Genomic DNA, 22,963 nt, shown 5'->3' with positions numbered 1-22,963 from the left:
TCATTTCAATTCATGCTCAAAAAAGCCCCCGCGATGTACTGTACTGATCACATGGGGAAACAGACTCAGCGGGATAATCTCCCCCAAAAATCAACTCAGCAAAAACGGTTGCATTGTCCGATTACACAAAGTCAGGTTTCGGCGGCTTCGTGAGTCTCCCCACTTTCGCGGGGGGAGGGAATACAGAAACCCTCCATTTCTCCAGACTCCCGAGTCCCCTCACAGTGGTGGATTCTGGGATTTGCAGCATTCCGCGAAGAGTTTAGACTCGTGGGCCAATAGAATCCGAGCACAGGCGGCGGTACTCTCGAATTAGCCAATGAGAAGCGCACGGGTCTCGGTCGCCTGGGAAACCGCGTGACAACAAGATGGCGGCGCCGCGGGAAGGCTCGGTGGCCCTGCGTGGTGAGTCTTTGCTCAAACCTTTGCGGCTCCGGAGTCTCCCACGCAGGCTGGGGTCCTCGCTCCGAGAGCCCGAGGACCCGCGAGCCCCGCGGCCGGGTTGCCCAGCAGCCTCCCGCGTCACGGGAGCGGCTTCGAGTCCCCGCCGACCGTGGCTTCCCGAGGAGGCGGGAGGAGGCGACGCAGCTCCCAGGGAAGGGTTAGGTCGTGACAGAAGTCGCGTCGTGAGCGCTTCCAGCTGGAGACAGAGGACTTGAAGGCGTGCAAGCGGCCGGGTCCTGTCGGCGCTGGAGAGCACTGGAGCCTGGGGTGGGGGGTGCCAATAGGCTGAGTACGTGTGACGAAGGACGTTACCAGTCAAGCACAACCCTGACTTGGGTCCCAAAGATGTAGGGGCATGGGACACAGCTTTCCTCTCAAAGCCCCGGTCTGCAGGGGAGACAGTCCAACCTTTAGGAGCCTCCAGCCTGAGGCGGGGGTCACAGCCCCTGGAAGCCCCCTCGTGAGGGGAGTAGACGTGGCTCTATCCTCCGGCCCACCCGCGGTCTGAGGGAGGAGGAGACGGAGTCCTGCGCTGAGGGGTCCCCAGACTATAGGGAGAGGCAGCCGTCACCCTCAGGGGTCCCTTATAACCCATGGGAAAATTAATCTGGAGACAGTGTGTTGGATTGGCCTGGAGTGAGACAGGAAGCAGGGAAGTCAGGTGGCCTCCGTTGTGATAGCCCCAAGGAAGGGCAGTGAGAGCCCCACTAGGATGACCAAAGTAGGCATGGAAAGGAGGAGCTCTGTGAGAGACACTACAGTTTAACCCACAAGATATGGTTTAACCCACAAGATATGGTAATTGATGGGATTAAGAGAGAAGGAAGGAGAGGAAAATTTAGTGGTTGGATGATGTGGCCCCATTAAGAAGGGAGAAGTGGGAGGAGCTTATTTTGAGGGAAGATGTTGGGTTTGGTTTGGGGACCAGATCCCTTTTTTTCTGTGATAGCTTTGTTGAGATATAATTCCCATGCTATGTATTTCACGCCTTTGAAATGTAAATTTCAGTAGTTTTTAGGATATTCATGAGAGTTGGGCAACCATCACCACAATTTAGAACATTTTCATCAGTCTAAAAAGAAACTCTGTACCCTTTAGCAATTATTCCCATTAACCCCCGCACCCCCACCCCCACCTGCTGCCCCCAGCCCTAGTCAACTAATCTACTTTCTGTCTCCAGATTGTCCATTCTGAACATTTTATATCAGTGGGGTCATAACATGTGGTATTTTGTGATTGACATCTTTCCTTTAGCATAATGTTTTCAAGGTTCATTCATGTGGCAACATGGGATTCATTTCTTTTTATTGCCGAGAATACTCCCTAGTAAGGATGTACCAGATTTCTTTATCCATTCATTGGTTGATGAACATTTGGGTTGTTCCCATTTTTTGGATATTATGAATAATGCTGCTATGAACATGTATACAAGTTTTTGTGTGGACGTAAGTTTTCATTTCTCTTGGGTACACCCCTAGGAGCAGAATTGCTGAGCCAGGTAGGTAAACTGTTTAGCCTTTTAAGGAGCTGCCAGACCATTTTACACAGCCACTGCACCATTTTACATTCCAGCTAAGGTTCCAATTTCCCCACCTCCTCACTGACACTTGTTAATTTCTGTCTTTTTTTTTTTTTTAACCAGTTTCTTTTGAAAAATTTTTTTTTAACGTTTTTTTTTTAATTTATTTTTGAGACAGAGAGAGACAGAGCATGAACGGGGGAGGGGCAGAGAGAGGGAGACACAGAATTGGAAGCAGGCTCCAGGCTCTGAGCCATCAGCCCAGAGCCTGACGCGGGGCTCGAACTCACGGACCGCGAGATCGTGACCTGAGCTGAAGTCGGCCGCTTAACCTACTGAGCCACCCAGGCGCCCCTTAACCAGTTTCTTTTGAAGGGTCGTTATGGTGATGAAAATTTGGAGAAGGGAGAATGATCAGGTTTGATGAAAGTTCGTGGAGGGCAGTGTTAGCCACAAAAGGAACATCGCCTGTTAGCACGATAAAAACGTTCTAAAAATTGATTGTGGTGATGGTTTCACAAATCTAAGAATATACTACAAACCACTGAATTATACACTTTGAAAGGGTTAAGTATGTGAATTAGATCTCAATAAAGCTCTTTTTTTTTTTTTAAGGTCAGTACTGTATGATTCCATTTATGGAACATTCTTGAAGTAAGAAAACAGTAGTGGTTGCCAGGGGTTGGGGATGGTAGAGGGAGGAGTGTGGGTGTGACTAGCAAGGGGCTGACATGAGGGAGATTGTTATGGAAATGGAATCTTTGTGGTGATGGAGTAGTTATCTTGACTGCATTAGTGGTTACCTGGGTGAAATAGCAGAACAGGGTAGGGTACACACGTAGAGTAATGTAAAATGTCACTGCTGGGAGCCACTGGGTGAAGGGCACACAAATCCCCTCTGTACTATTTTCCTAGTTTCCTGTGAATCTGTAATTTTAAAATAAAAACTTAGACTATAACAAAACAGACAAAAACAATTAAAAAAAAAAAAAAAAGAGCCCAACCAAGGGAAGGGTGCACTTAGGAGTGGGAACCACATTCCAGGAAGGGGTTCCAGGCCAGGGGAGCTATGTGTGTAAAGGCCTGGTGCATTGGAGGCTGGGCTGGCTCAAGTGTGGGGGTGGGGGAGCAGAGGAGAGATGGGGGAGTGAGGTCAGGAGACCCGGGCGGGGACCCGATCACCTGTGTTATGGAATTTTGAATTTCTTTCCTCTGGTGAGAAGGAGCCATTGGGAGCTTTTAGCAGGGAAGCGGCAAGGCAACTTTGTGTTTAAGAAGAGCCCTCTGGCTGGACGCTGCACAGGGGACCACGAGGGCCATCACACTTGGCCACAAAAACCATGAGGATGCCTGGATGAGCCGGCAGAGACTGGGGCAGGCTAGGGGCATATTTGGAAGGCTGGATGATGGGGGCATGAGTCCCAAACTCCAGAAGGCTGTCTCCAGCTGGTACCAGTCCCCTTGCTGGGAGGCTTCAGGGGTACCAGTGGAAGCCAGTGCCACACATTTTCAAAGTGGAACTGCCTTGGATTTGTCCTAAAAAGACTTGATTCAAGCCCTGATAGAGGTCCTTTGGTTCTAGGATTTCTAGATATTAGCCACATAATATACTTAATTCATTGAATAGAGTAGTGGTCTTTAATTCCATCCCTGATGTGCATTCATCTTTCCAGAAGGAAGAGGGAAGGAAGGGAAAGAGGGAGGAAGGGAAATGAGCATGCGTGAGTGCCCCCGGTGTCTAGTAACAAACTATTTATTTATTTTTTTAAAGATTTTTTTTTTAGGGGCGCCTGGGTGGCTCGGTTGGTTGAGTGTCCGACTTCAGCCCAGGTCATGATCCCGTGCTTTGTGGGTTCGAGCCCATCAGGCTCTGTGCTGACAGCTCAGAGCCTGGGGCCTGCTTCCGATTCTGTGCCTCCCTCTCTCTCTGCCCCTCCCCTACTTGCGCTCTGTCTCTCTGTCTCCCAAAACTAAATAAATGTTCTTTAAAAAATTTTTAAGTTTTTTTTATTTTTAAGTAATCTTTACACCCAACGTCGGGCTTCAACTCACAATCCCGAGATCCAGAGTTGCAGGCTCCACCAACTGAGCCGGCCAGGCGCCCCCACAGTTCACATTTTTAAGTGTTTCCTTTCAGTGTGGCACTGGGCTCCGTGCCTTATGTAAGTTTTCCCTGAATCCCCTTGATAACCCTGCCTGGCTGGTACTACCACCAACCCCACTTTATACCAAGGGAGCCAAGGCACGGGTTATTCTGGTGGATGGCAGAGCCTGTGCAGAGCCTGGGCCCTTGACCTCCCTTCCACAAAGAATGCCTTGGCCGCATTCTGCCCTTGGGTTGCCCCTCTGTGGCTCTGAGAATCAGAGTGATACCTGGGTTCTTGTGGGAAGGGAGGGGACATTTGGGCTTTGTGTCAACCAGCTCCTTGATGGATAGACAAAAACTCCGGCCTTCTGGGTAGTCTTATGCCCTGGCTCTAAGTTGGGAGAGTCCCAGGCTTCCAGCCCCTCTCGGTACCCCACCCCTCCCCCATCGCCCTTTCCCAGCCAGGCCCGGGGCCTCCAGGATCAGAGCAGAGAGCAGGATATCCAGAGGATCGGGCAGACATCCAGCACAGGGGGCCTGAGGCAAAGCTGCCTCCAGAAACCTCTTCAGGGGAGTGGGAAGAAGTGAGGGGTGCTGCTCCCTGGACAAGGCTCCCTCCTGGGACAAGGGGCCAGGAAGAGGACGTTTCCCTGGTCCCAAAGCCCTGGGTCCCCTCTGTCCCCAAGGACTGACTTCCTTCTTTCTTCTCAGGGAGTTCCTGACAGCTAAAATCTAGAAGCAGAACTATGAGCTCGCCTTTGGCCTCCCTTGGCAAGACCCGAAGAGTCCCCCTGGAGTCAGAGCCTGTGAATCCAGGGTAAGGAGCCAGCCTCAGGGGGGGTGTCTTTGTGTTCATGCCCCTGCCTCCTCTTGCCACTACCCGCCCCCCCCCCCGCCCCCACACCCATCCCCCAGTGGACTAGGAGAATGGCTCCTAGTGTCTCAGGGAAAACAAGGAGGAGTTACATAGCTTTCCCTGACCCCTTTATCTTTCTCAAAAATTTTTAACTCCTTCATCACGTCTGAGCAAACACTGGGCTGGGCCCTGTGGTAGGTATGGGCCGGGTGGGAGAGGCGCAGCCCCCATGTTAGTCCGCAAGCATTGATGGTACCACTTCTCCGGCCCAGCCATGGGGGGGGTGGGGGGGTGGGGTCTCTCGGCAAAGGGAGTTCTTTACATCTGTCCAGCACTTTCATCCCTTCGAAGCATTTTCTTTACCTCTCTCCTTTCTCTTCTGAATACCGCTTTGAGTCATTTGAAGGCCAAGGAGATCCAGAGCGGTTAAGCAACAGGCCTGGGGTCCCAAAGCCATTTCAGAACAGAGCTGGGGCTGGGCTCCTGGGCCTGGGATCTCTTGTCTTCCACCCAAGCCTCTGCCCCTCAGCCCTTCCCCACCTGTCTCCGTTGGGAGGAGGGGACACCTCAAAGCCTGTCCCTCGGCTTGTCCCAGTGCCAGGGATGGGATTTGGCGAGGGGACGGCCCCGGGAGGCAGAGGCCCAGCCTCCCTCTCCTTTAGGCTTGGCTGGGGATCTGGTGCCCAGAGCCACTCCCCTGATGACATTCGTAACTTGTCTGTCTTCCTTCTCCTTCCTGCCCGGGGTTCCCAGGAGGCGAGGGATAAAAATCTACGGAGATGGTAAGTGTGGGGTCTGCCCTGTGTGTCCCCCTCACCTCCCACCTGCTGGGTCTCCCTGGGGTCGTGCAGATGGAGAGAAGGAGAGCGGTTGCTGCACTGCTCCCTGTGGCTCCTCCAGCCCCCGAGGACAGGGCGTCCTGGCAGCTCTCTGATCAGAAGGCCCCACACCCTTAGCAGAGGTGTCATTGCTAACATTTGAAGCCCTCCGCTCGCTGTGGGGTTGGCTGGTGGGGTTTGAGCCCTGTCCTCCTCCTGACAGCCTCCTCTAGCCCATTACAGCCTTTTCTCCCTGAAGCCCCATCCTTGCTTTGCTGACCCATCCTCGCTGCAGGCTCAGACCTTTGCATCCCAACCCCATTCTTGCCTCCACCGTGCTGCTGGCATTGGCCACTCGGGTCCCCTCCAGAGCCAGGCTGGGAGAACTGCAAGAAGAAGCCTGTTCTCGTTGGGTCCTTGCTCCCTGATGTCCCACGTGTTCTATCCGCATATACTTGGGGGTACAGAGTACAGGCTGCTTCATCCTGGCCAGAACCCAAGGCCGCAGTTTCCTCCGGGGCTCAGCCCCAGAACGGTGACCTGGGCATCTCTGTCTGCAGAAGACGAGGTAGATATGCTGAATGATGGACGTGGCTCAGAAGAAAGGATCTCTGTCCCTTCCTGCTATGGAGGTATAGGTGCTCCTGTGAGTAGGCAAGGTGAGAACAGAGTCCTAAACAGGTCTGGGTCCCCAGCAGCAGGAGAGGGCCTCAGAGAAGGGGCGAGGCCCAGAGACTCATGGACCTACTCTTGCCTGTTCTGGGTGAGCCCACGGTTCCCAGGCTGTCCTCCTTACCTGGCCTGCACTGTCTCCCAAGGGCTGTGGTGACACTGACCCCAGAGGTGCCCAGATGGGGCTCACAGGGAAGCATCCTGGAGGAGGGAGAGTGGAATGGGTCTGGGCACAGGGGAGGCATGGGCGGGCAGGGTCGGAGTTTGCTGTGGGCCTGGAGGAGCTGGGCGTGAGGTCAGAATGTTCTACTAGCTGTGATATCTTGGATGAGCAACCTCCTGTCTCTCTGCCTCCACTTCCTCTGTGAGGTGGGAGGCAGTTCTGCACCAAACACCCCTCCTTGTTATAGGACAGGGAACTGAGGTGGAAAAGGAGACCAGAAGCACCTGGCCCCACAACCATTCAGACACAAAGTCGGGATCTCCTGCATCCCAGCCGGGGACACTTTCATTAGTAAACGCAACAACCGGGGCTCCTTGAGGAGCCATCCTGCGCGCTCTCTGCCTCTCCCCTGGCACTTGCTCCCCACCCCACTCTCAGCTGGCGTTTGTCCCCACCAAGGTCACAGTCAAGGACTTGCCTGCCTGTCTCGCTTCTGTGCACAGCAGCATTCCACATCGGCCACCGGGCACTGTGCCCTCCTCCGATTGCCCTGGGCTCTTAGCTGCCATGACACTGCTCTCCCAGATTTCTTTCTGCCTCCCAGGCTCTTTCCTCTCTTTGCTAGCTTCTTCTTTTCCTCCCAGCTTTTCAGTGCGACGCTCCTCCCCTGGGTTCTCCTCTCTCTCCCCGCTCCGCCTTGGGAGCTCATCAGTGCTGTCTGTGCTGACCGGGCCCAGAGGTCTATATATCCGTTACAAAGCCTTGACTACAAGTCAGAGAAAACTCTTCTGAACATTGAGGAGGACTTGTCCTGCCCACCAAGAAGTCCAGGAAGCAGCTCCAGGGCTGTTAATCCATTGACTCGAAGACATCCTTGAACAGGTTTCTCCGTCTTTCCACTGAGCCATCCTTGACATGTTAGCCCATGTGGCTGGATGGTGACAAATGCAGTTCCTGCTTCACACACAGGGCAGCACGCAGGGGAAGGAGAGGACCCTTTCCTTCCCGTGTGTCTCTCTTGTTTTCCTTCTTTTCTTTTCTTTTCTTTTCTTTTCTTTTCTTTTCTTTTCTTTTCTTTTCTTTCCTTTCCTTTTCTTTCTTTCTTTCTTTCTTTCTTTCTTTCTTTCTTTCTTTCTTTCTTTCTTTCTTTCTTTTTTCTTTCTTTCTTTCTTTCTTTCTTTCTTTCTTTCTTTCTTTCTTTCTTTCTTTCTTTCTTTTAATTGACCTCCAAGTTAGTTAGCATATAGTGCAACAATGATTTCAGGAGTAGATTCCTTAATGCCCCTTACCCATTTAGCCCGTACCGCCTCCCAGGACCCCTCTAGTAACCCTCTGTTTGTTCTCCATATTTAAGAGTCTCTTATGTTTTGTCCCCCTCCCTGTTTTTATATTAGTTTTGCTTCCCTTCCCTTGTATTCATCTGTTCTGTGTCTTAAAGTCCTCATATGCTTGAAGTCATATATTTGTCTTTCTCTGACTAATTTCGCTTAGCATAATACCCTCCAGTTCCATCCACGGAATTGCGAATGGCAAGATTTCATTCTCTTTGATTGCCGAGTAATACTCCATTATATATACATACCACATCTTCTTTATCCATTCATCCATCGATGGACATTTGGGCTCTTTCCATACTTTGGCTATTGTTGATAGTGCTGCTATAAACTTTGGGGTACATGTGTCCCTTCGAAACAGCACACCCGTCTCCCTTGGATAAATACCTAGTAGTGCAATTGCTGGGTTGTAGGTAGTTCTATTTTTAATTTTTTAAGGAACCTCCATACTATTTTTCAGAATGGCTGCACCAGTTTGCATTTCCACCAACAATGCAAAAGAGATCCTCTCTCTCCGCATCCTTGCCGACATCTGTTGTTGCCTGAGTTGTTCGTGTTAGCCATTCTGACAGGTGTGAGGTGGTATCTCATTGTGGTTTTGATTTGTATTCCCCTGATGATGAGTGATGTTGAACATTTTTTCATGTGTCGGTTGGCCATCTGGATGTCTTCTTTGGAGAAATGTCTATTCGTGTCTTTTGCCCATTTCTTCACTGGATTATTTGTTTTTTGGATGTTGAGTTTGATAAGTTCTTTATAGAATACTAACCTTTATCTGATATGTTGTTGTATGTAAATATCTTCTCCCATTCTGTCGGTTGCCTTTTAGTTTTGCTGACTGTTTCCTTTGCTGTTGCAGAAGCTTTTTATTTTGATGAGGTCCCAGTAGTTCACTTTTGCTTTTGTTTCCCTTGCCTCCGGAGATGTGTGGGGTAAGAAGTTGCTGCGGCCGAGTCAAAGAGGTTTTTGCCTGCTTTCTCCTCGAGGATTTTGATGGCTTCCTGTCTTACATTGAGGTCTTTCATCCATTTTGAGTTTATTTTTGTGTATGGTGTGAGAAAATGGTCCAGGTTCATTCTTCTGCATGTCGCTGTCCAGTTTTCCCAGCACCACTTGCTGAAGAGACTGTCTTCAGCAAGGATATTCTTTCCTGCTTTGTCAAAGATTAGTTGGCCATACATGTGTGGGTCCATTTCTGGGTTTTCTATTCTGTTCCATTGATCTGAGTGTCTGTTTTTGTGCCATCTTGTTTTCTTTCCCCAAATTTCTAATTTTGAAGAACTTGCAGCCTACAAAGCAATTAAAATAATGGTACAGTGCACACCCATATAAATGTCTGTTATCTAAATGCCACAGTTGGTGATATTTGGCCACTAATTTGCTTGCTCTCTGTCCATATACACATATGTACGAATGTAAATGTCTTTTTTTGAGGAACGGCTTAGAAATCAATTTTAGATATCATGACATTTCACCTCTAAAAACTTCAGCATGCATCTCCTACAAATAAGGACTCACGTGACCCCGGGACCAGGACCGCACCCAAGAATGCGGAGGACTCAGGACTGCTGTGGAGCACCGCTTCTGCGCTCAGATCTCCCGAGTTCCGAAGTAGCTCATAGCTATTGTTTTTCCTGATCTAGGTTCTGGTCAGGGCCGTGCACTGCATTTGACTGTTACACCTCTGTGGAACAGAGTCCTTGCCTTTTGAAAAAGTGACACGGACCCTGTGAGGACCCAGGCCATGCGGGTCTGTGTACTTGTTTGTCGTTGGTGCGGACTTGCTCCTCTCTCCGCTGTGTTCCTGTAAACAGGGGGGGTGGGGGTGGGGGTGGCAAGGTGTAGGCGCTTCATTTGATTGAGGGTGACTTTCTGAAAATGCTTCACTGGTCATGTGACCTGTATGGTACAGCACTCACTCATACTCCTTGGACACCTCACTGCACCTCTGCCTCAGTTTCCTAAAGCAGTTCATTTCCTCAGGGGCACATTGTGAGGACAGCATGAGCTGATATGTGTGAAGTATTTAGGACAGTCCCTATTATCTAAGTGGCAGCTGTTAGTATCACCCTTATTTCTGCTTCTGCGGACCCCCGTCCCCCCTCCACTGGACCCCCACACTTCAGCCTCAGCTCTAGGACTTTGTCTGTTTGGTAGTCCCTGTATTCCATGACTCGGAGCTGGTGGCCACCCTGTCGAGGAAGTTGCGGGACCTGGAACAGCAAGTGAAGGCTCAGACTGATGAGCTGCTGTCCAAGGTGGGACCCCCAGCGGTGGGGGTAGGGCCAGGGTCCGGTCTGAGGGGTGGAGGGGCCCAGGCTGGGGAGGCCAGTGAGTTCACTGCCACAGTAGGCCAGGGTGGGTGGGTTCTAGAACCATCTCTTCCACTGAACTTCCCAGTTCAAGGGCCGGGTATGGCCTGGGGCTGATCTGGGTCCCCGGGAGCTGAGCAGAGAAGCTAAGGGTCTTCTCTACAGCTGAGTAAGGCCACTAGCCTTGGACCACGTGGCAGCAGTGACTGCTGAGCGCTGGGCCACTTGGGCACACTCCACGCCTATCCCCATTTCAGTGGAACCACAAGGATATCTGAGGCATAGGAGCAGCGGCTGTGCCAAAGGATGGCAGGGGCAGGGTCTTTCAACTCCCCGGTGCCCCACAGAGGCAAAAAGTTTGGATCTTCCCATCTGGAAGATGGGTCCTCTTGTGCTCTGGGAACCCCCAGGCCTGCCTGCGCCCCCTTGTCTTGTTGCTGTAGGATCGGAAGATACGGGCTCTGGAGGAAATGTTGCAGACCCTCCGGGAGCACCAGGGTAAGGGGCGCTCCCGGTGGGCGGTCAGCCTTCCTGGGGCCCCTCCCTTGGGCCAGTGGCTCCTGGACATCAGGGCTCCAAGAGCATCAAGCTGAGTCCTATGGTGAGGCCTGGACAGCCGAGCCCAGAGAGAGGCAATGACGCACTCAGGGCAGTGCCCTCCTATGTGGGACCAGATCCCCCGAATGCAGACATAGCCCAGCCCCGAGCATAGGGCATGCCATGTCGGGGAACATGGTGCCCTCAGGAGCCCCCGGGGGGGGGGTGGTGGTGAGAGGGGTGGCTGGCGGTCTCCTGAGAGTCAGTCCAGGCATCCCCGCCTCAAGGTCAGGGGGAGAGTTTTCAGGGGACCCCTCGAGTTCTCAAGGGGCAGCCTCTCCAGATGACCCTGAGGGCAGAACGCCGGGCGAGGCCAGAGGTGGTCTGGCAGCCTCCTTGCCGGGGCGGCGGAACCCTTCCTGATCTTTCCCTGAAGGCAAGGTCACCCTGCGGCGGCAGAAGCAGCTGGAGACCACGTGCTTGCAGCTGCAGCGGCAGGTGGGGGAGATGGAGGTAAGAGAGGCGCCTGCCCCTCAGGACCTGGCTGGGAGCCCGCCCGTCTGGGTCTCCCTCCCACATATCCCATGTGGGGCCCTGCCCCGTATTTCCCTCCTCAGGACTAACCTGAGGAGCTGGAGCAGAGAGGAGGGATTCGAGTCTGCTTTGCAGGTGGCGCTCGCGGGGTCGTGGCTGAGGCCCGGGTGGAGGGGCTGCCGCTGACTGAGCCCCGGAGGCGCAGAGCTTTAGGAGGCAGTGGGGGGGACCCGGAGTGGTGACCGTTGGGGATGAGCTCGTGTTGAGTGAGGCAAGATGTCTAAGCGAAGACGGCTGGGAATGTGAAACCGAGAAGGAGTGATGTGTGTTGCAAGAGATGAAGACGGAAGAGGGCCGCCGGGTTTGGCGCCAGGCAGGCTGTTGGTGGCCGCAGCCGCGCGGTTGCAGTCAGTTGTGGAGAAAGGGGCTGGGTAGAGTGGGTTCAGGAGAGAAGGAGCTGAGGAAGCAGTGACAGGAAGTGTAGACAAGTCAGAAGTTTTCCTGTGGCGGAGGGGACGTGAGGCCCGGCCCTAGAGCGGCTGCGTGTGGCTCACCGCATCCTCGGTCCTGTGCAGCCCGTGTCCCCGCCGCTCCTCCGCTCGGGCCAGATGCATGGGGTGCCCCGCTGCCATCAGGGCCACCTTCCGTGCGGCCCTCCATGCCAGACCCTGCTTTAAGCACTCGGCCTGAATTACCGTCCTGAGTCCTCACAAGCTTATGGGTCAGGTGTTGTCATCTCCGCTTTACAAGAAAGAGCCCAGGGCTCCAGGAGGTGAAGTGGCTTCCTAAGGTCACAGCCAGAAAGCTTCCAAGACCCTGGGGCCCATCTCTTCTGCCCAGTTGACTCTGGGAGCCGAGGCCTGAGGCTGGGGCCCGGGCGGATGCTGCCTGTTCCCCGAGGGGCTGAACTGACTGTGCCCCCTGGGACCTTTCCCTTCTCTCTGCACAGCGGTTCCTCAGTGATTACGGGCTGCAGTGGGTGGGCGAGCCCGAGGACCAGGAGGACTCAGAAGACAACTCAGACTCGGAGGATGGCAACACAGACTGGATGACAGCCAAGAAGTTCTGGAAGCCGCCAGGTAGAGTAGGGGGTCTGTCCCTGGCCCCTCCTACAAAGGGAATTCTCCAACAACACCTTCCTTTGGGCCAGTAGCTGTCCAGAGACCATGCCATCCGTGCTCCTGACACAGGAACTGGGAGGAAAGGCCTCAGCCTCCATCACTGACCACCTAACCCGCCACCACTTTCTTCCTCTGGTCTTGCCTCCAACTCCCTCCTGGCTCATCTTTCGAAGGCTCCAGGGACCCTGAGATACAAGATGTAACAAGACCCCAGGCTTTGTCTCAGGCTGCACTCCGTAGTTTACAAAATGGCGTCCATCCAAAAGATTTTCAAAAACGATTTCTCTGCTTTGGAAGCTGCCCCTCAGTCCCAGGGCTCAGTCCCCTCTTTGGACCTCCTTTATTAGCTTCACTTCTAGCCAGACCGTTGAAAGGGACCTGTTTCCGTGAGATTCCACCAGTCTTTATTTTTAACTTGACTGCCAATATCTAGAGGGCTGCACCCCATGGATTTGGGGCCATAGAAAGCCCGGGTCCATTCTCTTCAAAGCATGGAGGTGATTGCCCAGAAGGTACACTTCTCCAGGCTCCGGAGTCAGTCAGCCCGGGGCCCTTCTCTTCATTCCATCACCCGTTCCAGGTGTGGCTTGGGCACATGACTTCTGTTCTCTGAGCCTCCAGTCCCCCATCAATAAATGATGGTGTACCCTTCCCCGCAGAGTGGGAAGGAGTCAGTGGGTTAGACGCAGAGCACCTAGCACTGACCTTGCATATCATCAGCCCAACAAGTAGGGGTTTAATTGTTCTGCACAGTCCGATGGCAGGGGCAGCCTCGTGGAAGCACGGATGAGCATAGCTCCCGAGGGGAGTGTTTGGAAGATGACAATACTGCCTTGATTTCAAGACAGGCTTGTTGCTGAGTGAAGAATGAGACTCAAAACATGGGAGTCCTGCCTCCCCTTCAGGCCTGCGCCCTGGCCAGACCCCCTACATCTTAGGGCACAGCTCCCTCACTGCTTTGTTCTACTAAACACGTCACTTCCCATCGGAAGTGGAGCTTGCACAGCATTTTCATGAATAGCTTTGACGTGGGCCAGGGCTTGTTCCATTTTATAGATGGGAAGATGGAGGCACTTAAGTCTCTGACTGTTGAGTGAAGAGGGCAAGACTTAAGGCTGAGAGCTTATTTAGGAGGTAGGTACAGTCATCCAGGCAGACGATGAGATGATGTCCTGTGGAAGGGTGATCCTGGCGGGCAGGGTGAGGAAGGGCAGGGCAGAGATTTAGGGGGTGGAATCTGTGCCCTTGGTGATTGTGCGTTAGGGAGCTGACAGGAGGAATTGGGGGTGGCCCTGGGACACCCCGTCCTGCGGTGAGAGGCCGAGCCCTGGAAGGTGACTGCCAGATGCTGTAAGGGCGTTTCTGGGGTCCAGGGCCAGAGGCCTGCCAGCACTATGCCCTGGGCCCCCCGCATGTCCCTGCTGGTTGGAGGGCAGGCTTCCTCCTGGCAGTGGGGGCCTTGCTGCTCCTTTGGGGGTCAGACCAGCCAGCTGGTTTCCGGACCTGGCCCTGTGGATTCCCACCCTCTCCCGCCAGAAACAGAGCTGACTTCACTCTGCTCTGTGTTGTTTGTTTATGCCCACAAGAGGCTGGCTCTGAAGCTGAGTGCCTCACAGCCAAAGCAACTTGTGAAAACCCTCTGCCAAAACTCTATCTGTGTGTCCTCTTCCTTTGGCTTTCTTTTTATTTATTTTTAAAATGGTTATTTATTTATTTTGAGAGAGAGAGAGAGAGAGAGAGACAGAATGGGGAAAGGGCAGAGAGAGAGAGAGAGAGAGAGAGAGAGAGAGAATCCCAAGCAGGCTCCACACTGTCAGACCAGAGCCCGACATGGGGCTCGATCTCATGACTGAGATTATGATAGCTGAAATCAAGAGTCAGACACACTCAACCGACTGAGCCACCCCTTCCTTTGGCTTCCTGATTCTTCAACATGGAGGGGCCTCAACTGAGCTCTTCTGCCAGATGAACGAGATGCTTTTCATCTCCAGCCGCTTTTCCTCCTGGTCCGTTCCTTCTCCTCCCCCTGCTTTGTCCCCAGGTGCCAGGCTGCTTCTGCCCCCGGGTACACAAAACCGGCCCTTTGCTGGCCCCATACCCTGGCTCATTTCTCTGGCTCTCCCTCTGTTGGATACCACTCCCCCCAGGCCCCCCAGCAGACTGGTTGAGGGTGGCCCAGGGCATCTGTGTTGGGCCAACCAGTCTAGAGGCAGGACTCCTGCCTTGGGGAGGGCAGTCCACTGCTCTTTAAGGGGACCTAGTACAGGGGAAGCCTTGCAAGGACTTGGCCTCAGGCTGGATCATTCACCCCTTCCCACCCTCCCCACGGGTAAATTGAGCGTTAAATAGGATGCCAGGTGCTTTGGGGGTATGCGGAGACATGAAAGGGACAGTCCTACTCTGGTCACAACCCATGGCCAGGTGTTGAGCCTCAGGGCTGAGAGCTCCTCACTCCCCCTTGTCCCCTCTGAGCTCCCTGCTCTCACTCATCCCAGTCTTCTCTGAGCTCCTCCTCCCCCTTCCCTGTCCCCTGTGAAGCTGCTCACTCTCCCACCCTTCACCACCAACTTCCTGCCATCCCCCTACATCCCCGTTCCCCCCTGCGGCCTCTGCCTGTCCCCTAGCACCCTTCCTCCCAAGCCCCAGTCTCCTGCACCTGGGTGGAGCCTCTTCCCTCCCCTGCCTGGAAGCTGTGCCGTTTCAAGTCTTCACTCATCCCTGAGCCTCCCTTGAGTCCCTGGAACTGGCCTGGATTAGACCCTAGGCAGGCTAGGCTCCTCCCCACCCTCAGCCCCCCCGTCAGGCCTGTGCTGTGTCCCCCCGAAGTGCCTGGTCCCCTTTTATCCCCTCTTTGGAAGCTTAGCTCAAACCCAACCTCATGGAGTACCTGCTCGAGTGCCTGCGGCCAAGACTGTGCCACCTGCACTGCGCCCAGCATGTGGGAAGGGGCTCTGCATTGGGGTGACAGGGTTAAAGGCTCCAGCTGAGGAGTGGGGGACCTGTGTGGGCAAACTGCTTCACCTCTCAGAGTCCGTGTCCTCATCTGTGGAGCGAGGAGATGGTGTGTGACGCCCGGGCCCCTGAGAGCACCGAATGCCACAATGCACGTGGGGGTTCTTGCAGGCTGCCGCATGGTGGCTGATCGGTGACCACGAGCCATGGCTGCTCGGCCCCTGTCAGGCCCCAGAGTGCCCAGCACGGTGCTTGGCCCGTGGGCAAGGGCTTGGGCCCATGCACATATTGGTGGGGGTGCCTGGGTGCCCAGGCCTAGACAGTCAGGCACGCCAGGACCGTGCAGAGCACGGATGAGGTGGGGGCAGGCGGTATGATGCTCAACCGTGGGGGCCAGAGAATTGGTTGTGGTCTCCCCTGGCAGTGATCAGACTCTGAGGCCCTGTTTTCTTTCCACTGGTTCCCCTGAGGAGCAGAGTGAATGCAGGTCCCCAGAGCAGGGCCAGGCTTGCAGGTGTGCGGAGATAGCGGGTCTATTTCTGGTTCAGCCTTTGGGGGAGGTGGTGGGGACAGGCCTGCTGGGGCCCCGGGGCACCACGTTGGTATTCACAGCAGCAGGTGTGTCCTTCCTGCAGGGGTGATGAGCCAGCCCAGGGCAGGCCCACCACTCACCTGCTGAGAGTGGCAGGGTCTGGCCCTCCTCTGGGCTCCGCAGCCTCCACGGTGGCACTTACCACGTGCCATTGTCCCTGCTGTCACCCCGTCTCCTTCATTCAAGTATGATCTTGAGGAGGGAAGGACTCTGGGTATGGGGATACCCATGATTCTCAGGGCCTTGCAGAGCTTGGACGCTCCGGACCTGTTGGCGGGATGGAGGGATGGATCCAGAATGTGCTTCCTGAGCACCCACTAGGGCTGGATGCTCTAGCCTGCATTCAAGGAGTGCCCATTGTGGCTGGCAAGACCAGCGAATGGAAAAGGACAACAGCCTGTGCCAAGGCCCGCAGGCTCCAGGGACTCAGGAGGCTTAGTCTCCAGGGGAGGGGCTCCTGGCAAGGCATCTCAGAGGGCATGGTGAGTGAGCACACTGAGCCAGTGATGAGCAAGAGGGTGTGGTGTTAGTGACAACAGCCACCATCTGCCAGGTACTTCCTGTGAGCCTCAGAGCCACCTGTGAAGTGAGGACTTTTATTATTTTATAGAAGAGGAAGCCAAGACCCAAAGAGCTAGGCCCACTTGCTCAGGGATCGCACAGCTTGGAAGCAGTAATCCTTGGCTCCAGAGAGTGATGGGGGAACAGGCCGAGGGGAGGCTGGGGTACCCGGGCTTCGAGGGTCTCAGGAGTTGAGCCAAGGAGCTTGATCTTGGTCTCCATGCCTAACTCCTCTTTTTAATAGAATCACGGGCTCCCAAAGTTGTCTGAGGCCTCAGAGATGGTCTCTCCCTGAACCACACCCCTCCTGAGAAAGGGATCCCAGGGAACAGAGGCAGCCTGCATGAAGCACCGAGAACAGAAGCTTAGAGTCACCTGGGCCCTGAAAGCTGCAGGAGCGGGAGCAGGTCGCTTTCCAAGGTTTAGTTTCCTCACCTGTAAAACGGGAGTGGTAACAGCTGCCTCTAGGTGCTTGGCACGAAGTAAACCGAGTCGTCCTTACAGTCCATTCCTCCTGCTGGATCTTGCGGGCAGCGGGATAGAGGTTTCTATTCTGTCCCATCCCAAGGAAGAGAGAGAGAGGAAATGCCTCATTAGACCTCTGACCTGCCTTACCCCATGTGACCTGGCAAGAGGCCGGGCTTCTTGTTGCGTACTCCCGGCTGGCCGCGTGGTGGCCATGCCAGGGTTCCTGCCTTATTGTCTCAGCCCAGGTCCGCCTGGTGCTATGGTTCTATCTCCTGGTCCCCTTGTCTCCCCCTGGGCTGCTGCACCCCATACGTGCCCAGCCCGCCCGGCTTTCACTTCTCCATGCCTTAGCCCCACTGGCCGAGAGCCTCCAGCACTATTTTCCTCAGCAAACTCTTTTCCCTCTAGTTGCTTCTTGGCATCCTCCCCTGGGCTTCCACCAGCCCTTTCCACTGCCGACCATCCCGCGCCCATCAGCTCTCTGAAAAAGCCTTGGCCCCAGCGTATCCGAGTGGTCCTGGGTCCGCTTGATGTGATCTCCGTGGGCCAAGTCATCTGACTTTTCTGGGCCTCACTGTCTCCACCTGTAAGAGTACAGGGGTGGGGACAGGAGTTCGATGAGACGAGCTTTTGCGTAATTTTTAGGCTTACCAATGTGTTCTGAATATAGTTTGTTGTTAAAGGAAAATAGTGGCTTGATATTGTTCTGAGTCATGCCAGGAATGCCCAGAATGTCCAGTGAGTTTTTCTTGGGAATCTCAGGAACCCTAGGGGACCCCAGGAGGAGGTGGGGGGCCGGTGCAGCCCCTGCAACCTAGGAGATGTAGGGGAGGGGGAAGTCCAGCTGGGGCCTACCATTTCAGCAGCCACAGAGGCAACAGGAAACAGAGCCACCCACATCTGTACTTCCTCCGCACAGCCACCACACCTATAGAGCCATTGCACCACTCTGAGGAAAGGAATTCGGTCCCCAGAGTCCCGACCCACATCCTGTCGCAGCCTGGCTGTCCTGGTGAAAATAGCGTCCAAGAAGGCCCTGAAAGTCACTGAGGTTTTGTAGGGTCACACCCCTAGTAGACTGGGAGCCAGATCCACTAGGGACTAAGGCCCTTAGTCAAGGACTAAGGACTGAGAACAGGCCCCTGGCCTGTCCCCCTCCAGCATCCCACCTGCCCTCCAGCCTTTCCACTCTGGCATCTGTTGTGGCTGTCCCCACCACCCCCTGAAGCGTATGCACCCCTGTGTGCACAACACATTTTTCAGAAGAGGAGGCCAAAGCGTCTTTCAGCTTCTCAAAGGGATGTGTGAAATAGTTGTGTGTCCCCTACCTGTTCTGTCCAGCAGCTGTCCTGACATCCCCCCCCCCCCCAGTAGCCACGTGTCCCTACCCCCAGGCTCCCCATCCGGATGGTGCAGACGGGTGGGAAAAGCAGACTCTAGAGTCCGTTCCTCCTCTAATTTGCCAAGTGACCTGGGGCAAGTCATTTTTTATCTCTGTGGGCCTGTTTCCTCATGTGTAAAATGGAGATCAATGACTGCTGCGTCATAGCCTCTGGATCGGCCTGAGGTCCGTTTGTGCAAGGTGGGGTTGGTAACAGTAACCAGCTGGACAGAGTGCTTGCTCCGAGCTGGCCCTCACTTGGCCATCTTCCTGCACCCCGGTAGCCATCCTGGGAGGCAGACACTATCCTACCCTTCTGGGAGAGAATGCTGTCGTGCAGAGCATTGAATGACTTGACCAAGGTCACACAGGTGGAAGCCGCAGAGCTGGGATTTGAACCCAGACGGACTTCATCCAGAGCTGGGAGCTCTGCACTGCGCTTTTCAGTGGCTGACCCCGTGCCTGACACGGGCAGAGCTGGGATCAGACCCTGCTCCTGCCACTTACTCCGTGCATCCCTAGGCAGCCATTAACCCCTGACCTGCGGGTTCCTCATCTGAAGAATGGGGGTGATTGTAGCCCCTACAGCATAGGGTTCGTATGAAGAGACAGTGGCATTATAGGCATTAAGCCTCTAGCATACGGCGAGGGTTCAATAAAAGACAGCTATTATCTAGTGGTAGTTGTCCTTCTTCCTCCCCAGGTGGCCACCTAAGGAGGTGCGAAGGCCACTGCTTAGCATGCAAGGGGCCATGGAAACCAGGGCTGCTGGGCACACAGCTGCCATGAAGAGTAGCTCATGGGTGTTTATCCTCTTTGCCAGGGGACTCATTGGCGCCCCCCGAGGTGGACTTTGACAGGCTCCTGGCCAGCCTGAAGGATCTCAGTGAGCTGGTGGTAGAGGGTGACACCCAGGTGACACCAATGCCCGGGGGAGCACGGCTCCATGTCCTTGAGCCCATCCCACTGAAGCTCTATCGGAATGGCCTCATGATGTTCGATGGGCCCTTCCGGCCCTTCCATGACCCCTCCACACAGGTAGGAGGGGTGGGGAGGGGAGACAGGCCACTCTGGTGCCCTTGCCCCCTCCCCTTGCTCACCATTAGTTGGTGATGGGGGGCCCAGCCCACCCCCCATAGGTACCCAAGCCCACGTGCAACTTGCAGAAACAACCCCTCCCCCCACCAAGTCCTGGGGCCCTGAATATGTGCAGAGTGTGGCCCACTGAGTAAGCCCGGGGCCCGGGGCCCGCCGTCTGGACAGGAAGCAGAGCGGTAGGTGCCGCACGGGTCCAGTCGGGCCTCACTCTTCCGATCCCTGCCGCAGCGCTGCCTCCGAGACATTCTGGACGGCTTCTTCCCCTCAGAGCTCCAGCGACTGTACCCTGACGGGGTCCCCTTTAAGGTGATGGGCTGCTCCTCAAACCACCCTGTGTGGGGATTTGGGAGGGGGTGGGGACAAACAGCTTCCTCAGGCATCACCCGGTCTGAGGTGGGAAGCCACTGCCCCACCTAAGGGGACCCAGTCTCTGATGACCTCTGGGGAGGAGGGTGAGCCTGAAGCCCGGCCAAGAAGGGCAGGGAGGCTGCAGGGGCTGCAGTTGCCCGGTTAGCAAGGGCACCGGCCTGTGGCTAAGCGGCAGGCAGTGCCCCCTGCTGGCACCCTGGAGGCACAGCCTTCGGCCTTGTAGGGCCAGTGCCCCTCCCCAGCGCCCAGGACACCCTGACAGCCTGGGGTCCCTGAGACTCCATGCAAAAGTGGCCTGACTTGCCCCGGGGGCTCCTGAAACCATCTGATGGGTACGGAAGGCAGTGCCGTGGGGACAAACGTGGGCCTGAAGGACACGGCATGAGCCATCCCCCTGCCGGCGGGGGTGAGATGAGGGGTGCGGTGGGGGGAACTCCTGAGCCGCAGCCGGAAGGCGGTGCGTCATGCCACAGCAAGGGTGCACGAGGGCGTGTGTGCCACCACCACCACCCGGGCTTGGAAAACCGTGTGAGTCACGACTGGAGGTGTTGGAGGTAGTGCCTGCCAAGGCGGGCTCTGCCCTCTCCTAACACCCTGGTCCCTTGCTTCCTGGCTGGCTCCTGAGAGGGGCTGTCTGGGGAGGATGGCAGTACAGTGGCTCTAGCCGGCATGGCGAGGGGTGCTTGCAGGAGGAGCCGAGCCCAGGTAGGTGAGAGCAGCATGAACTGCAGCTCTCTTGGGGCCTCAGTTTCTTCATCCGTAAAATGGGGATTGCACCAGACCGTCCCTCGAGCCTGTTCCTGGGGGGGGGGGGGGCGTGCTCTGGGCGAGCAAGGGTGGGGGTGGAGCCCAGGGCTGAAGGTCGAGGCCCACCGCTTTCACCCTTCCTTCTTGCCAGGTGAGTGATCTGCGCAATCAGGTCTACCCGGAGAATAGGCTGGAACTGTTCCCAGGTGAGGGCCGCGTGGTGGGCTGGCAGAGGATTCACAAGCCCATGGACAGGATGGAGCCCCCAGGTGAGCTTGGCCCTGAGGCCGAGCCAGGCGGCAGGGCCGCTGTGTGGGACAGGCTCCAGGTGGCCTCCTCCACCATCACCCGTCACTCCCAGTCCCTCCCCAGGCCCAGGCTCCCAACGCACTCCCTGCAGGCTCCAGGATGACCGCTGAGAAGTTTCTGAACAGGCTCCCCAAGTTTGTGATCCGGGGAGGCGAGGTGATTGACATCCGGGGCCCCATCCGGGACACCCTGCAGGTGAGGCCAGCCCTAGCTCCCCCAGCCATCTTGGGCTCCCTGGCCCAACCTACCAGAGCAGTGGCTTGTCTGGAGACTCAGGCTCGAGGGCTGCTGAAGGGGGCCTGGAGGGAGAAATGAGGCTCTCGAGGCAGTTCCACTGACTCCTGAAAACAGGGAGGGCTGCATCCAGAGATGGGCTGTCTCCGTGGCAGCATGGCTGTAAGAAGGGGAGAGCCGGAGTCTAGGCCAGGGGTGAGCCCAGGGCCCAGGCCACCCCCTCGAGGTCCAGACCAGACTATCCAGTTCAGTCCTGGATACCCCTTTCTGGCCCTCAGAAACATCCTCCTCCTTCCTCACTCCCCATCCCGCGGCTCCTCCCCCGTCTCCACCCGTGAAAGGTACCAAACCTCAGTTTCCCCCACGCTGCCTCCTTCACCGCACATTGCCAGAATCCACGTCTTCTCTCTGTTCCCTCTGCCCGCCATGCTAGTCGAGGCTCCAGAGTAGCCCTCTCAGATACCTGCAGTGGCCTCTCACTGGCCTGCCACCTCCCCTCCTGCCTTGCCAACTGTCCTCCCCCAGCAGTCCTTGTGCTTCTGTAAAAACGTAAGTTGGATCTGGGCCTTCCCTGTTGAGACCCTTCAGTGGTTCTCGGGTAAGGCCAAGCTCTTATCTGGCACTCAAGGCCCACCACTCCTTGTTGGTCCTCTTCCCACCTCTAACCTTTTCTTTTTTCCAGTCCAACCTGATTCTCAGCTTTAGCCACATGAACTGCTGACACTTTTCCCAAATATATCACCTCCAGAGAAGCCTTCCCTGACCAGGGGATCTCTGCCCATGTTGTCTGGAACATCCCTGTGCCCATTCCACTTCTATGGACTCCTCATCCTTAGTCACTGCTCAGGGGTGGTTTCCCCTGGGAAGCTTCCCCTGGGAAGCTGGTCATTGTGTGGGGTTCTGTCTCCCCCACTACACTGAGGGACTTCAAGGCTTCTTAGGGGAATGATGGGGCTGCCTTCCAAAGCTTCCCTTCCATTTCTTCTGCTTGGGCCCCAGTTTACACAGAACACCCCTCCCCTTTTGGCTCACTGGTCTCATCCATCCCTGGTAAGGAAGAAGTCCCCTCTAAGGATTGGGGGGAAGGGTGTGACTCTAGCAGAGCCCAGGGCTCTGTCCTCTTTCATCGATGCCTTCCAGAACTGCTGCCCATTGCCTGCCCGGATCCAGGAGATTGTGGTGGAGACACCAGCCTTGGCTGCTGAGCGTGAGAGGTGAGGGGCTTGGTGAAGAGGTGAGGACCTTGGGGTTGGGCCACCAGGGGGCACTGATGGCCTCTAGGTCCACAGGAGCCAGGAGTCCCCCGAGTCACAGGCGCCCCTGCTCTCCATGCTGCGCATCAAGTCTGAGAACGGCGAGCAGGCCTTCCTGCTGATGATGCGGCCCGAGGACACTGTTGGCGATGTGCGCACCCTGCTTGCACAGGCCAGGTGGGCATGGTGTGGGGCCGGCAGCTATGGGGAGGGGGGGGTCTCTGGTCCCAGGACACGGCCTGATCAGTTCTGCCCGGTCCCCAGAGCCGTGGACGCCACGACCTTCGAGATCATCAGTACATTCCCACCCACGGTCTACCACGACGACACGGTCACGCTGCAGGCCGCAGGCTTGGTGCCCAACGCAGCGCTGCTGCTTCGGGCTAGCCGGGCCCCACCGCCTGCCCCAGGCCCTGGCCCCTGATCCAAATAAAGCGCCCGCTCCCACACTGGCTGCTCCGCACACACAAGGCTCTCTTGGCGGGGCAGCCCAGCTGGGCGCCAGGGAAGGCCCGGGGAGGGGGGGGGGGGGGAGGGGCGGTGCAGACCCGCCCCTCGGTAACTCGAGCTCCAGCTGGCGGGCCTAGCTGCTGGGTCTTTGTC

At 55.7% G+C, this 22,963-nt stretch overlaps 1 protein-coding gene across 7 annotated transcripts; it reads left to right on the top strand.

Annotated features, from left to right (window-relative positions):
- Positions 1-307: 307 nt before the first annotated feature.
- UBXN11 (UBX domain protein 11) lies at positions 308-22,812 on the top strand. Of its 7 annotated transcripts, none has more exons than XM_042996314.1 (15): positions 308-405; positions 4,761-4,866; positions 5,659-5,687; positions 6,284-6,382; positions 10,050-10,150; positions 10,648-10,702; positions 11,178-11,254; positions 12,225-12,346; positions 19,169-19,388; positions 19,677-19,754; positions 20,737-20,770; positions 20,965-21,068; positions 22,248-22,321; positions 22,397-22,537; positions 22,625-22,812. In XM_042996314.1, the coding sequence occupies exons 2-15, from the start codon at positions 4,796-4,798 to the stop codon at positions 22,782-22,784; spliced, it is 1,365 nt and encodes a 454-aa protein (XP_042852248.1). In that variant the 5' UTR covers positions 308-405; positions 4,761-4,795; the 3' UTR covers positions 22,785-22,812. The 7 variants fall into 7 exon arrangements, with proteins under 7 accessions (XP_042852248.1, XP_042852244.1, XP_042852247.1 ...); XM_042996310.1 differs by having other exon boundaries at positions 20,737-20,833; positions 20,926-21,068; XM_042996313.1 differs by having other exon boundaries at positions 20,716-20,770.
- The last annotated feature ends 151 nt before the right edge of the window (positions 22,813-22,963 follow it).

The sequence above is a fragment of the Panthera tigris genome, chromosome C1 (genome assembly GCF_018350195.1).
Source record: "Panthera tigris isolate Pti1 chromosome C1, P.tigris_Pti1_mat1.1, whole genome shotgun sequence".
Classification (NCBI taxonomy): Eukaryota; Metazoa; Chordata; class Mammalia; order Carnivora; family Felidae; genus Panthera; species Panthera tigris.
The sequence above is the reverse complement of the archived record's forward strand: the minus strand, read 5'-3'. Positions and strand labels throughout refer to the sequence as shown.